The sequence below is a fragment of the Tenrec ecaudatus genome, chromosome 17, assembly GCF_050624435.1.
Source record: "Tenrec ecaudatus isolate mTenEca1 chromosome 17, mTenEca1.hap1, whole genome shotgun sequence".
NCBI lineage: Eukaryota > Metazoa > Chordata > Mammalia > Afrosoricida > Tenrecidae > Tenrec > Tenrec ecaudatus.
Genome location: NC_134546.1, coordinates 51,860,119 through 51,874,701, shown reverse-complemented (window position 1 = coordinate 51,874,701; position 14,583 = coordinate 51,860,119). Strand labels below are relative to the sequence as shown.

Sequence of the window (14,583 nt, the reverse complement as noted above, 5' to 3'; positions counted from 1 at the left end):
CGTAGCCTTGGTCTCTGCTGACACTGAAGGTCTAAGGCGGTGCCCTGTCCTCCCCTCCTGCATTCCCGCGGGGCCTGGCCTCACAGGACGCTTTATTATTGCGAGTTGTCTATTAGGGGGCCCATCTCACAGCCCCCGCCCATGAAACCCCTGGGTTTCCACAGGAGGCAGAGCACCCCCCACCCCACCCACTCCACCCCCACCATCCTCAGGGTCACAGCCACCTAAGAGGTCCCAGGAGAAGAAAAGACCACTGAGTTCACCTGCAGGCCAGGTCGGTCCCACAAAGCAGAAGCAGACCCGGGGCCTCTACCCAGCTTGGGTGCAGCCACCAGGGGTCTGTGCAGCCCCAGCCATCCCAGCCAGCCACCCTGCAGTCCATGGGTCAGCTCGAAGAATGGCCACCCTGGCCCCAAAGAAAGGAGATTCCAGGTACCAAAGGGCCTGGAACACCCACCCAGGCTTCCTTCACGAGCCATTAGGAGAACTTGGAAATGGAAGGGTGTGTTTGTTGAGTTCTGGTTGTATATCCAGGTTCGCCCTACACACCGTTTCTCTCCATCCTCATTAACCCCTCAACTTTACTCCAGATCCAGGAGACTTGGAGGTTAGCGGCTTGCCCAAACTCGCACCTCCTCATAAGTCTGTGTCCCCGCTACCCAACACACCCCTAGGAAGCCTCCTCGTCCTCAGAGGCTGGTTGGGGTCCCCAGACAGAGCTTCAAGGGCGAGCTATGGTGTCAGGTGTGCCTGCGTTGATCTGCCGCCTCCTTACTGTGTGATGCTGGGGCGAAGCCCTCCACACGCGGGTTCCTGGCACTCAGCAGGGACGAGCAAACACCACTTCCTGTGGCCTGCATCAGGGAAGCGTGGAGAGCCTGCAGGCTCCATGAGATCCGAGAGTCCTGCTCTGCGGCAGCCTCCCTCCCAGTCGCAGCAGCACAGCCCAGCTGGATGAAGTTCAGGACTAGGTCTGGGACCTCAGGGCCTCGGCCTCCCTCTCCTCTTCCTGGCTGCATCCCACACCTGCCCATCATCCACGCCATGCCCAACATCCTCGTCCCGGCACCCTCCCAGCCGGTCCCAGCAGCTGGCTCCCCTGCCAGCCCCCAGGGCTCAGTGCCCAGGGCTTTAGTGACACCAGCCAGGCTGGGAGCTCTGCCCAGGGAAGGCCCAGGGTGCCCTGGGGACACTCAGACTGGCCGGAACCAAGCCTGGTCTCCTCTCCCCGCAGAGGAGACGCTGTGGACGAGCCGGGCCGATGGACGTGTCCGCCTGCGCATCGACTCCGGCTGCCCGCAGCCTCCCTTCACGGTGCACCAGATGTTCTACCAGGCCCTGGACAAGTACGGCAAGCTCAGCGCCCTGGGCTTCAAGCACCAGGGCAAGTGGGAACGCATCTCCTACTTACAGTACTACCTGCTCTCCCGCAAAGCTGCCAAGAGCTTCCTGAAGGTGAGGAGGCCTCTGAAGGCCAAGGTACCGCCTATCCCCTCCCTTGGCCCCTGGCCTGCTTTCCAGCTGGGGCCATCAGGTGCCCCTCACCTAACCCCACCCAACAAGGCCCTTTGCAATCACAACACCTGTGAAAACCACGCCCCTTTGCCAAGGGTTCATTGGCATCTCCAAGTGGGGCTGGAGGCCTCTCCTGCTGGACAGAGGGGCTGGGCTCCCCGGGGAAGCCTTGAGTGGGGCAGCAAGGGCTGTTGAGGGTTCTCTGACTGGCCTGACCCTGGAAAGGTGACCCCCAAGAGGATACAGGTGGGGGGGACATGATGGTGTGGGGGGGGCAGAGACCCCTTCCCTGCCCAGCTGACCTGTCCTGTGTACCTTTGGCCTGGAGCTCGGCCTGGAGCGGGCCCACGGTGTGGCCATCCTCGCCTTCAACTCTCCAGAGTGGTTCTACTCGGCCGTGGGCACAGTGTTTGCGGGGTGAGTGGCTGGGGTGGGGCGAGGTCTACAGTGGGTGGGAGGTGGGCAGAATGGAGAGGGTGGTGCTATCTCTTATGTAGAGCCTGGGTATGTGTCCACCTCTGGGGACCCGCAGATCTCTCACCTCCCCCCCCCCCCCCGCCAGGCCACCCACTTCCTCTCCCCTGCCATCTCTCCTCCAAGCCTTCCCCTAGAAGGGCCTGGGGCCTCCTCTCTGCGTGGAGACAGCTGGGAGCGCCCTGGCCGCCTTGGCCAGGGCACTCCCTGCAGGCTCACTGGGGTGGGAAGCCCCTCTGCAGCCACCCAGACACAAACCCTCCCCGCAGTGGCATCGTCACAGGCATCTACACGACCAGCACCCCGGAGGCCTGCCAGTTCATCGCCCAAGACTGCCGCGCCAATGTCATTGTTGTTGACACACAGAAGCAGCTGGAAAAAATCCTGAAGGTTTGAGGGACAGAGGGCGGAGGAACAGAGGCTGGGCACCCCCGTGGACCACCCTGTCTCCAGCTTACATCTCCACCCAGGATGTCCCCTCACCCTCACCAGCCTCCCACCCCACACAACACAGAGAACAAGGCAGGTCAGGTCACAGGTCAGGAAATTGACTTGGCCTAGGTCACACATGAAGTTAGTGACCCCGAATGGGGTCAGGGCTCCTGGGCAGTTTGCTACCTCCAGTGACTGTCCATTCAGGGTAGGGCCTCTCCTGGGGTGAGGGGCCCGTCGGGTCCTCTTGATGAATTGATTCCCTCCACGTTACAAAATATCCTGGCTTACCCTTGACCACAGCTCTAGTTCCAGATCTGCTCAGTCTGAAATATAAGCCCTGTGGTTTTGTTATGATTAATGTCTACACAGCATATATTCATATAGCCTGTACTTGGAACTCGGGAGCCCTGGTGGTGTGGTGGTTACGGGCTGGGCTGCGATCCGCCACGTTGGCAGTTCGAAACCACCAGCCTGCCTCAAGACAAACACGGGGCTTTCTACTCCCGCCAACAGTTACAGTCTAGGAAAGCCACAGGCCAAAAGCAGCTTCCGAAGCTGTGGTGAAGGGAAATGCCTCGCATGGCTCCTCTCGCCGTCATCTTTGCGACTCCCACCAAATGACTGCGTGGGAGCTTGTAAACGAGGTGCAGATGGTTTTACTAGGGGATTGGTCCTTTTTGCCATTGCACTAGGTGTAAGAGTGAGCCAGGAACAGGAGGCCCAGGGCCATAAAGACACAAGAGCCACCAGTGGGATTTGTGCAAGATTCCTGCCTGAAGCGTCTTCTTTTTCTTGAGTTGTGATCCATATGGAAGGCTGCACCCTTTGCTCTTCATCAATAAGTGCTTCACTTCCTCTTCCGGCCAGCCACCACCAATCGTGATGGCCCACTCCTCTTCAGATGACCCATCCTCTCAGATTATTGGCTCAGCATTCAGGCTGAATAAATACGGTGAAATGATACAACCCTGCCACGCACTTCCTGATTTTAAACCATGGGGTGTCCTCTTGTGACTCCTTCTTGATCCATGTACAGGTGCCACAGGAACACAGTAAAGTGTTCTGGAATTCCCACTCTCCACACGGTTAAATGCATGTGCAGAGTCAATAAAACGCAAGTGCACATCTTTCGGGCATTCTCCGCTGTCAACTAAGGTCCACCTGATGTCAGCAGTGGCTCCCTCATTCTATGTCCTCTTCTGAATCCAGCTTGAATCTCTGGCAATTCCCTGTCCACGTGCTGCCACAACTGTTTCTAACTTCTATCCAGCCCAGTTTTACTAGTAATAATACTGTTGGAGAATGTCTGCATCGTGTTGGGTCACCTTTCTTTGGAACGGGCACATCTGGATCTCTTCGAGCCAGGTAGCTAGCGGTCTTGGCGTTGACCAGTGGTGTTGTCAGCACTGCATCTGTTCTTTTATCATTTCACTTGGCGTTCCTGGAGCCTTTTTGGTCCCTGATGGCTTCAGTGCAGCTCCGACTTCTTCCTTTAACACCGTCCGTTGTTGGTCACGTGCTATCTCTTGGAACGGCGGAATGCCGACCCGTTCTTTTGTCAACACAGTGACTGTGTTTCTTCCTTCTTTTGATACTTCCTGAATCCTTCACTATTTTCCTCATGGAATCCTCTGATAGTTCAAACAGAGGCTTGAATTTTTCTTCAGAGTGTGTTCTTCCCGTTTGGTTTTCTGGCTCTAGGTGTTTGCATGTTTCATTGTAAGGTTTGGCTTCGTCTTCTCAAGCTGCCTTTTTAAATGTTCTGTGCCAGCTCTTTGCCTGCATCATGTCTTCCTCTGCTGTAGAGGCTCTCTGGTCAAAGCAAGTTTCAGGGTCTCTTCTGACACCCACCGTGATCTTTTCTGCACCTCTTGCTTTCTTCATGTGATGCTCGTGATGTCATCACACAATCCACCTGGTCTTGAGTCAGTGCTTAATGCCTCAAAACTGTTCTTCACCTGAATTCAGGTGGGATAGACTCCAGGGGGTGTGTGGCTCTCATGGACTTGTCTCCATTTTCTTCAGTTTCCACCTGAAACGTACATATGAGCAATTGATGGTTTGTTCCACAGTAAGTCCGTGGTCTTGTTTTGGCTTATGATTTTGAGCTTCTCTGTTGTCTCTTCCCACAGATGTAGCCAACTTGGTTCCTGTGCATTCTAAAATCACCTCATGTAATTTTTAAAAAACATTTTATTAGGGGCTCATACAACTCTTATCACAGTCCATACATATACATACATCAATTGTATAAAGCACATCCATACATTCAACCTGATGTAATTTTTGTGTGTGTGTGTGTGTAATTATGTCACCATGATCTATAGTTGGATGCTTTCCATATTTAGGGAAAATTTTCCCCTTTCCCACCTTATTTTCTTTTTTGAAAGATTACAGCTGCTTTGAATGTTTATATCTGATTCTAAAGTCAAAAATATAAAGCAGGATACATCAAACCAAGCTAATTCTATCCCTTGAATCTCAGCCCATTCCTTTCTCTGCCTATTTGATTTGTTTTTAGTTTAACATCCCAGGGTCCCTTTCTGTAAGCAGAAGTTCACACACACACACACACACACACACACACACACACACATACATCCATAGACAAAGGGCTTCAAAAAGTTCTTGGAAGAATTCATTGCATTTTTCCAGGAACTTTTTGAAGCCTCTGTGTATTCACATTTTGTCCATTACTTACACCAAGACCATAGATCTCTGTCCTCCCCCAACTTCCTCCTGTTCCTGCGTGTGCAGACATTCCCTTTGTGGGGCTGTTTGGAGTTTGCTCAGCCAGCGTCCCGGCTGCTTGGAGGTTTCCCTTTAGTAAGAGTCATGCCCAGCCTCCTGCCTGTCCCCATCTTTTCCTGAGGGGAAAACTCCGGGAGAGGGGGCCAGTTGACCGGTTGGATCTAAAGGTCAAAGACGGGGTCCCAGCAACCTGTCCCACTACGGGCCAGCCAGGCCAGCTAATACCTGGAGATGATGGGGGTCTTCTCAGGATGTCACGCTTTCCTTGTAGCAAGCTCATTTATTTGTTGCATCAATCCAGATCTGGAAACAGCTGCCACACCTGAAGGCCGTGGTGATCTACCGGGAACCTCTGCCGGAAAAGATGGACAATGTGTTCACGGTGCGAGTCGTAGGGCCTTGGGCATCGGTGGGGTCTGTCTAGGCACCCGTGGCTGACTCAGAATGCCCATTCTCCCCACCCGGCTGCAGATGGAGGAGTTCATGGAGCTGGGGAACGAGGTGTCAGAGGCAGCCTTGGATGCCATCATCAGTGCCCAGCAGCCCAACCAGTGTTGCGCCCTGGTCTACACGTCCGGCACTACTGGGACCCCCAAGGGTGTGATGCTGAGTCAGGACAATGTAGGACAGATGTCCTTGGCAGTGGGGCTGTAGTGGTTGGATCTTAGACAAAAGCTGTGCCCTGACAGTCATTGGGGAAGTCTCTTCTGGCCCCTTGGCAGAGAGAACTGGGTCAACAGAACAGCCTGCCATCTGTGGTCCAGACTGAGTGAGGGGCCAGGGAGGCGGGGGGTCCTGTCCTCAGGGGTTTTCAGGGCCTGGGAGGGTACCCACTGTGAAAAAGTAGTCCCAAGCCCCAAAGCCCAAGACCTTTCTGGGGCATACCTGCCTGTCCTTCAGATCACGTGGACAGCCCGCTACGGCAGCCAGGCTGGCGACATCCAGCCAGCGGAAATCCAACAGGAAGTGGTGGTCAGCTACCTGCCCCTCAGCCACATCGCCGCCCAGATCTATGACTTGTGGACTGGCATCCAGTGGGGAGCCCAGGTCTGCTTTGCTGAGCCTGACGCCCTGAAGGTGAGCTTGTTTCTCTGCCAGTGTGAGTGGTCAAGTAGGTGTGCAAGGGCATAGCCAAGTGTGGACAGGTGTTTGTTGGCCTGGCGTATGCATCTGTGAGGGTGCCACCCCAGGGCACTCACCAGGCAGAGTTCTCTCCGTGGCAATTAGCATGGCCTGAGTCCAGTAAGCACAAGCAAGCAGGACACAGGACTGCCTGCAGGCAGGAGAAGCCACGTGAGAGGGGTCCAGTGGTCCAGAACCCCATCCTCCTACATTCAGGATGCCGGCTCAGTCTCTGCAGCCAGGCTCCTATAGCAAAATCCGTTTGACATCCTTTTTAACAGGGAGAACTTTCCCAGAAACGCTACAGTGGTTCTCAACCTTCCTAATGCCACAACCCTTTAATATAATTCCTCATGTTGCGGTGACCCCCGGCCCCCCAACCACAAAATTATTTTTGTTGTTACTTCATAACTGTAATTTTGCTACTGTTATGAATCGGGCAACCCCTGTGAAAGGGTCCTTCAACCCCCAAAGGGGTCTCCACCCCCAGGTTGAGAACCGCTGCCCTTAGCAGACTCCCTGGCATCTCATTGGCCAAGTGGTGTTGCCTACCACTCCGAAACCTATCGCTGTGGTGGGTGATAGGGAGTCCCCGCCCCCTGGGCTAGGGGAGGACTGAGATTCTTTGGAAATATCTGACCATCTTGACACCTGGATGACAGCAAAGAAGGGTGACAGGGAGGCTGATGGGGGGAGGAGGTGTGTTGGGGAGAGTGGCAGAGCTGCCAACAGTCTGTGCTACAAGTGAAGTGAGACGTATGGACCCCTGTTTGAAGGGCGCTGCGTAGGTATGCCTATGAGGAGTGTGCCTGACTGACTGGAGAGAGGGTTTCCTGGGCCCCCACTGGATTGAACCAGCAGGCCTGCCCTCTTGCTGCCTGTCACCAGGGGAGCCTGATAAACACCCTGCGGGAAGTGGAGCCCACATCCCACATGGGAGTGCCTCGGGTGTGGGAGAAGATCATGGAGCGAATCCAGGAGGTGATAGCTCAGTCAGGCTTCATTCGGCGCAAGATGCTGCTATGGGCCATGTCGGTGACCTTGGAGCAGAACCTCAGCTGTCCGGACAGGTACAGAGGCCAGGGAGCAGGAGGGCCCGGTGCCCAGCTCAGGATCAGACAGGTCAGGTGTGTCCTGGCCCCATCGATGTGTCCTTTCTGCTGGACTCCTGTGTGCAGAGGCTTTGGGAGAGGCCCCACTCTTTTCAAGGGCCCCGCTGGGGAGAGTCTACCCACCTTTGGGGTCTGTCTGGGATGGCTGAAAGAGCTCCTCTGGGAAGCAATCTGTTACCCTGGGAGTGGCCCCTGCCCCATCTCCTGCCCACAGTGGGGACTAGATAAGGATCACTGTGGTGGGACCACCGGTCCCAGGACCAGGAACCACTGTCTTCTCTCTGCCCACACCCTTTCACCCTTTGATTGCTTTTAGAATCCCCACTGGAGGATTGGTCTACTAGGAGGGGGGTGACAATGGAGCTTAGGGTCCACTTAGAACTATCATTCCTTACCAGTATGTTTGTGAGATGGTCTCACACTTCATGAGACACAAACACACACACGCACACACTTGTCTGCACCCCCCGCAGCTTCATTGGCACAGACCTGAGAAGTGAGCATGCACGAACAATGCACTCATGGACTTGGACACGAGTTTGCACACATGTGTCTCGTATGCATGTACATTTTCCGTCTCTGCACGTGTGTGTATGTGTACAAATCTGCTAACATCTGTGTTGCTGCCTGGATGGAGCTGAATCTGTTCTAGTACCTTTTAAGGCACATCGGGAGGTGGCCGTGTGAGCATGGGCACCCACATTTGCATTCATGCATGTTTGTGGGCGGGGCCAATATTGGAAATATTAACAGCGTTGGCAAGTAGAGTGGCCATGCCAGTGAATCCCCAGCCTTTTAATGTGCAAGTGTGTGTGTCTGTTCCCTTGTGGACCATGCCCCCTCTCTCATCAGCGACCTGAAGCCTTTCACCACCCGCCTGGCAGATTACCTGGTGCTAGGAAAGATCCGCCAGGCCCTTGGCTTTGCCAGGTGTCAGAAGAGCTTCTACGGGGCGGCCCCCATGACCACAGAGACACAGCACTTCTTCCTGGGCCTCAACATCCGTATGTATGCTGGCTACGGGCTCAGTGAGACCTCAGGACCCCACTTCATGTCCAGCCATGACAACTACCGGCTCTACAGGTGAGGCTAGGGGCGGCCGGCACATATGCATGCGTACAAATCCTTGAGTCCTTAAAGATGGCCATTGGGGCCCAGCTGTCTGGATGTCCCAGGACTGTTGGCTCTTTCTGTATTAACTGTGCCCCAGAGATCCAGCCACTGGGCTACGGGTCCCCATCCCCATTCGTGCTTCTCAGAGCCCCAGTTTCCTCTTCAGTAGAGTGGGAACAGGGGTGGCCTCCTTGTTCCTGTGATGAAGGAATTTCCCCTCCTTCCACAGAGCCCCAGTGTGGTAGTGGGGGCATGTGTGGGGCTGCTAACCACAAGGTCAGCAGTCCAGATCCATCAGCCATTCCTTGAGAGAAAGACGAGGCTCTCTGCTCCAATAAGGATTCACAGTGTCACAAACCCACAGGGGCGATGAAACATACAACTTTCCTCTAGTTCCAAAATACCCCCCCCCACCCCTCACTATCATAATCCCAATTCTACTTTACAAATCTGGCTGGACCAGAGGATGTACACTGGTACAGATCGGAACTGGAAACGCAGGGAATCCAGGACGGATGATCCCTTTGGGACCAGTGGTGAGAGTGGAGATACTGGAAGGGTGAAGGGAGGGTGGAGTAGAAAGGGGGAACCAATTACAGGGATCTACATATAACCTTCCTCCCTGGGGGACAGACAACAGAAAAGTGGGTGAAGGGAGACGTTGGACAGTGTAAGATATGACAAAATAATTTATAAATTATCAAGGGTTCATGAGGGAGGGGGGAAAATGAGGAGCGGATACCAGGGGCTTACATGGAGAGCAAATGTTTCGAGAATGATGAGGGTAACGAATGTACAAATGTGCTTTAGACAATGGATGGATGTATGGATTGTGATAAGAGTTGTATGAGCCCCCAATAAAATGATTTTTAAAACCCCCAAAAACCACAGGGGCCATTCTGCTCTGTCCTATAGGGTCGCTGTGAGTCAGGACCCACTCATTGACAGTTGAGTTTGGTTTGGCTTGCTTTCCACTCCCTCCAGTGGGGTGGCATGTGTTAGGTGTCCTGGGACAGCTGATGGCCCAGGCTCTAGTTGGGGTTGGGTAGGGGGACACAGCCAGCTTCCTAGTGGGCAGTCAGCTGTGGAGGGTAATCTGTAGGGTAGTTAAGCTATCTTATGCATACCTCTCCTGTCGGCTGGCGGGCATAGTCCTGAGGTCCCTGCCATCGGAATCCATTCCTTACATCCGTCCGTCACAAGCTTTTATGTACCCCGCCTTTCAGTTCTAAGACCCCTGTTAAAACAGAAAGCCCCGAGAAGGGAAACTTCAGATCCCTCAGGAAAGAGGGAGAGGTTGCCCCTTCCCTGCCCCACTCCCAGGGGGATCTGGCCCCCTCTCTGACTACACCTCCCGCCCTGTGGCCCAGCTCAGGCAAGTTGGTGCCAGGCTGCCGGGCGAAGCTGGTGAATGAGGACGTGGAGGGCACAGGCGAGATCTGCCTGTGGGGCCGCACCATCTTCATGGGCTACCTGAACATGGAGGACAAGACGAGCGAGGCCATCGACGCCGAGGGCTGGCTCCACACCGGCGACTCCGGCCGCCTGGACACCGACGGCTTCCTCTACATCACCGGGCGTCTCAAAGGTGAGCTCCCCCACTGACTGGCCGGGGGTTCCAGGCTACAACTCAAAAGCCCCCTGCCAAGTATTGAACCCTTCCCAAGCACCTTTGCTGGCTCCACTCGACTCCCCCCACCCTGGTGGCTGACCTTGCTACCGGCAAGGTCAGCGGTTCGAAACCACCAGCCACTCTGCGGGCAAAAGACTGGGCTCCCTATACCTGTGAAGAGTTACGGTCTCATAACTCACAGGGGCCTTGCTACCTAGCCCTAGAGGGTAGCGATGAGTGAGAATCGACCCCTTGGCAGTGATTGGGACCCTGGTGGCTCAGCGAGTTAAGCGTTGCGCTGTTACCCATGAGTCAGCGGTTTGAACCCACCAGCCGTTGCAGGACACAGATGAGGCTGGCTGCTCTTATAAAGACACCCATAGGAGGGAGGGCGCCTCTGAGTCAGAATCCACTGGACTCGATGAGCCTGGGAAGAAAAGACACCCACCTGGTGAGGCAGGGATTCTTCCTCCCCAGATTTGTTGATGAGGACCCCAGGGAGGCTGAGCTCCTTGTCCAAGGTCACCCAGCCAGGTTCCAGTGGAGCTGGGATTAGGTCCCCCAGAAAAACAAGGCAGGTTTTCTGTTGGAGTGAAAGCATCAATACAATGTTTTGGATTTTGCTTTATAGGCCAAGAGTCTGTGATGGGGAGTACAACACAAATTGGATCTACAACAACAAACCCTAATAATAAAATCTGGTGGAGGGAAGGTGGGATGGAAAGGGGGAAGCGGTTACAAGGAGCTGCGTATGACTTCCTCGCTAGGGGACGGACAACAGAAAAGTGGGCGAAGGGAAACGTTGGACAGTGTAAGATAGGACAAAATAATTTATAACTTATCAAGCGTTCTTGAGGGAGGAGGGAATGGGGAGGGAGGGGGAAAATGAGGAGCTGATACCAAGGGCTCAAGTAGACAGCAAATGTTTTGAGAATGATGATGGCAACCAATGCATAAATGTGCTTGACACAGTGGATGGATGGATGGATTGTGATACGAGTTGTGCGAGCCCCGGATAAAATGATTACATTAAAATAATAGTAACACAATGTGAGATTCAAAATAAGTGCCCCCCCCCCTGCGGAGACAGAACTTGGCTCTCCCTGGGGGGCTGAGGACTCCTCCCTGGAAGGGTGCCGTGTTTGCCTTGCCCGCGTGGGTGTCATTTCCGCAGCAACCAGATGGGAAAGCCCCGCTGCTCTCCACGCGGGAAACGAATGCTTACTGCATGTGCGCGACAGAGCGGGATTCGAACCGAGGGCGCTAGGGCCACACCTCAGTGTTTGGGAAGTCGTACTGCCCCTGGCGGTCAGCCAGCGGCATGTGGTCGCTAGCTGTGATGGAGAAACCCCCTCTGCCAGCTCTCCCAGGGATCCGCACCCCTGCACAGAGGGGAGGGTGCTCTGCCTCCCATTCTGCACCCCGCTCCAGAGTGGCCTTCCTGGAAAAAATTCCCGGGTGAGAGGCTTGGTTGTCCTTGGTCGTTTCCGCTCCATCGGCTGTTCGAGTCCGCTCGTGCGTACCGTGTGGCTTCATCTCACCAAGGGTTTCCCTTGTTTACATGGCCTCTCCAGCACCCGCGATAATCATCTTGTACAGATTTGTCTTTCCTGATGCCTGTGTCCAAAGTAAACGCTGCTTGACCAATACTTGTGGCAGGATCGTTGTTAACAAGTGTTGTTTGGCGCCGTATTCTTGGTCAACACCACAGTTCAAACATAGCGATTCTAGCCTTCCCTTTTCCCGGTGCAGCTGTGGAAAGAGGTGGCGCGCCCGTGGCAGTTTATCTGTGTGCACATGCAGCTGATGCGCTCTCTCTTGAAAAGACCTGTTTCCCTTCCTGTCCTTCAACCCTTTCCACAAGTAACTGTGTGATGGGGTCTGTGTGTTTAACGTCTGTTTGATATTTCTCTCCTTGTACTAAATGCCCAGCACTCCAATCCTGTAGCTCTGTCATAAACCAGAAAACCAAACTGACTTCCGGCAAGTGCATGCCGACTCAGCAGCTTTCAGGGACCGGGTAGAACTGCCCTTGTGGGTTTCTGGACCGTGGTCTGTCCGGGGGTAGGAAGGCCCGGCTCTTTCCTCGTTGTTTCGAAGTGCTGACCGGTTCCTCGAACTTCTGTGATAGGGCTGGAATCTGGTTATGGAAGATCCTCGTCTTCTATGGGCCTTGGGTATTTTTGACCATTCGCATTCCATATGAATTTTAGTATTACAGTCAGCAAAACACACACCCAGAAACTTCAGGGTTTTTATTCCATTGAAGCTATAGATCGATTTGGTGAGAGCATACATCTTTTAATATTGAGTCCTCTAGGAGTATTTCTTTATTAAGTGTTTACTTTTTCTTAGTGATGTTTTGTAATTTTCAGCGTGAGGATTTTGCACCTAGGTATTTTACACTTGAGGCTATTGTAAAGACTGATAATTTGTTATTTCATTTTGGTTTTATGTGTTAGTTGCTGGTGCATAGAAATGTTTTGGTTTTTGGGGGGGGGATATTGACCTTGTAGCATCCCTGGTAGTACAGTGGCTGTGTGTTGGGTTGCGATCCACAAGGTCAGCAGTTCGAAACCACCAACTACTCCTGGGGAGGATGGGGCTTTCTATTTCTGTAAAGAGTTACAGTCTCGGAAACCCAAAGGGGAATTTCTAACCTGTCCTCTAGGGTCACCAGGGGTCGGAATGGACTTGATGACAGTTTGTTACATAATCATGTCACCTGCAAGTGATGACAGTTTTCTTTCTTCCTAGCTGCATGATTTTCCTAGCACTGCCATAAATAATTGCCACAACACGTAGCTTAAAAGGACACAAATGATGTATTATTTCCACATTCTGGAGGTGAGCAGTCTGAAGCCAAGGTGTCAAAGAATCTTGTCTGGCCTCTTCCTGGTTTCAAGTGATTGCTGCCAACCCGTAGTGTTCCTTGGTTGTTCGTGTGCCCCTCCCATTTCAGCCACTAACTTGATATCTTCCCTTTGGGTGTTTACCTATGTGTATATCTGTAAATCTCTCTTTCCTTAATATATTTCGGACAGTTCTCTGTCAATGTACTGTGGTCACCATGATTGAATATCTTTGTAAAAATCTTGTTTGCATGTGATATTATGATATTGTTCTGTGGGGCCACCTCTCTGTGGAATGGATACAAAGATAGATCTTGTCCAGCCAGTTAGCCAAGTAGCTGTCTTCCAAATATCCTGGCACAGACAAGTGAGTGCTTCCAGGGCTTTACCAGCGTGTTGAAACCGTTCAGTCAGTAGTCTGTCCACTCGTGGAGCCTTGTGACTTGCCAGTTCCTGCAGTGGGTCTTGGGCGCCTTCCTCCGATACCACCTGTTCTTGATCGTATGCTGTCTCGTGGAACGGGTGGAAGTCGACTAGTTCTTTGTGACACAGTGACTGCGGGACACCCTGGCTGATATCAGATGAAATATTGGCTGGAAGAAAGGACACTAGAAAAAGGTTTACTTGTGTTTCATTGACGATGCAAAGGCATTCAACTGCGTGGACCAAAACGAACTGCATGACATTGAGAGGTATGGTGTACCTCAGAGTTGCAGCATGTCATCGTACGTACTCAGTCGTGTGTTAGCAAATCACCTGAGAAGCCGGACTAGATGAAGAAGGAAAGGGCATCGAGACTGGAGGAAGGTTTATTAAACGCTCTGAAATAGACGGATGACACAGCCTTGCTTGTTGAAAACACCCGAAGCACTCGTTGATGAAAATCAAGCACTTTAGCCTTCTGTAGGGATCGCAAGTCAACGTAAAGCAAAGCGTCACAACCAGACCAATAGGTGACATCGTGATCAATGCAGAAAAGTTGGAATTTGTCAAGGATTTCATTTTGCTTGGATCCACACTCAGTGCTCATGGGCTGCAGCAGTCCAAGGTTCCAACAGTGCGCTGCACCGAGTAAATGTCCTGCACAACAACGTGTTGAAGATCAAGGATGTCACTTTTTTTTAAAAAGCAATTGTTACGTTGGGGGGAGGGGCGGCTCTTACAAATCCATCATTCAATAGTATCAAGCACATTTGTACTCATGTTGCCATCAACATTTCAAAAACAATTTCTTTCCACTTGAGCCCTTGGTATCAATCAGCTCCTCTTTTTTTTTTCCCCTCAAGGATGTCATGTTGAAGGACTAAAATTTACCTGACCCAAGCCATGGTATTTTCTATCGCTTCACATCTACGTGAAAGCTGAACCGTGCGTCAGGAAGACACAGAAGACTCAGTGCATGGCATTAGGGGCTTGGCGAAGGAGATCGAAAGCACCCTGGGCTGCCAGAAGAATAAACAAATCTGCCTGTGAAGAAGCAGAGGCAGAGCGCTCCCTAGAAGGGAACATGGTGAGATTTGATCTCACAGCCTTTGGACATGCTATCCCGAGAGGCCGGTCCCTAAAACACAGACTTTCTGCTTGGTAAAATAGAAGG

General features: G+C 52.8%; 1 protein-coding gene across 2 annotated transcripts in view; it reads left to right on the top strand.

Moving 5' to 3' along the window:
* Window positions 1-14,583, top strand: part of ACSBG1 (acyl-CoA synthetase bubblegum family member 1) — a 54,975-nt gene that overhangs the window by 34,799 nt on the left and 5,593 nt on the right. For both annotated transcript variants that reach the window (XM_075535276.1, XM_075535277.1), the window contains 9 exons: window positions 1,235-1,455; window positions 1,844-1,932; window positions 2,259-2,379; window positions 5,477-5,557; window positions 5,647-5,796; window positions 6,076-6,252; window positions 7,186-7,367; window positions 8,262-8,492; window positions 9,893-10,110. In XM_075535276.1, coding sequence (XP_075391391.1) covers window positions 1,235-1,455; window positions 1,844-1,932; window positions 2,259-2,379; window positions 5,477-5,557; window positions 5,647-5,796; window positions 6,076-6,252; window positions 7,186-7,367; window positions 8,262-8,492; window positions 9,893-10,110 — 1,470 coding nt within the window. The remainder of the gene's footprint in view (window positions 1-1,234; window positions 1,456-1,843; window positions 1,933-2,258; window positions 2,380-5,476; window positions 5,558-5,646; window positions 5,797-6,075; window positions 6,253-7,185; window positions 7,368-8,261; window positions 8,493-9,892; window positions 10,111-14,583) is intronic.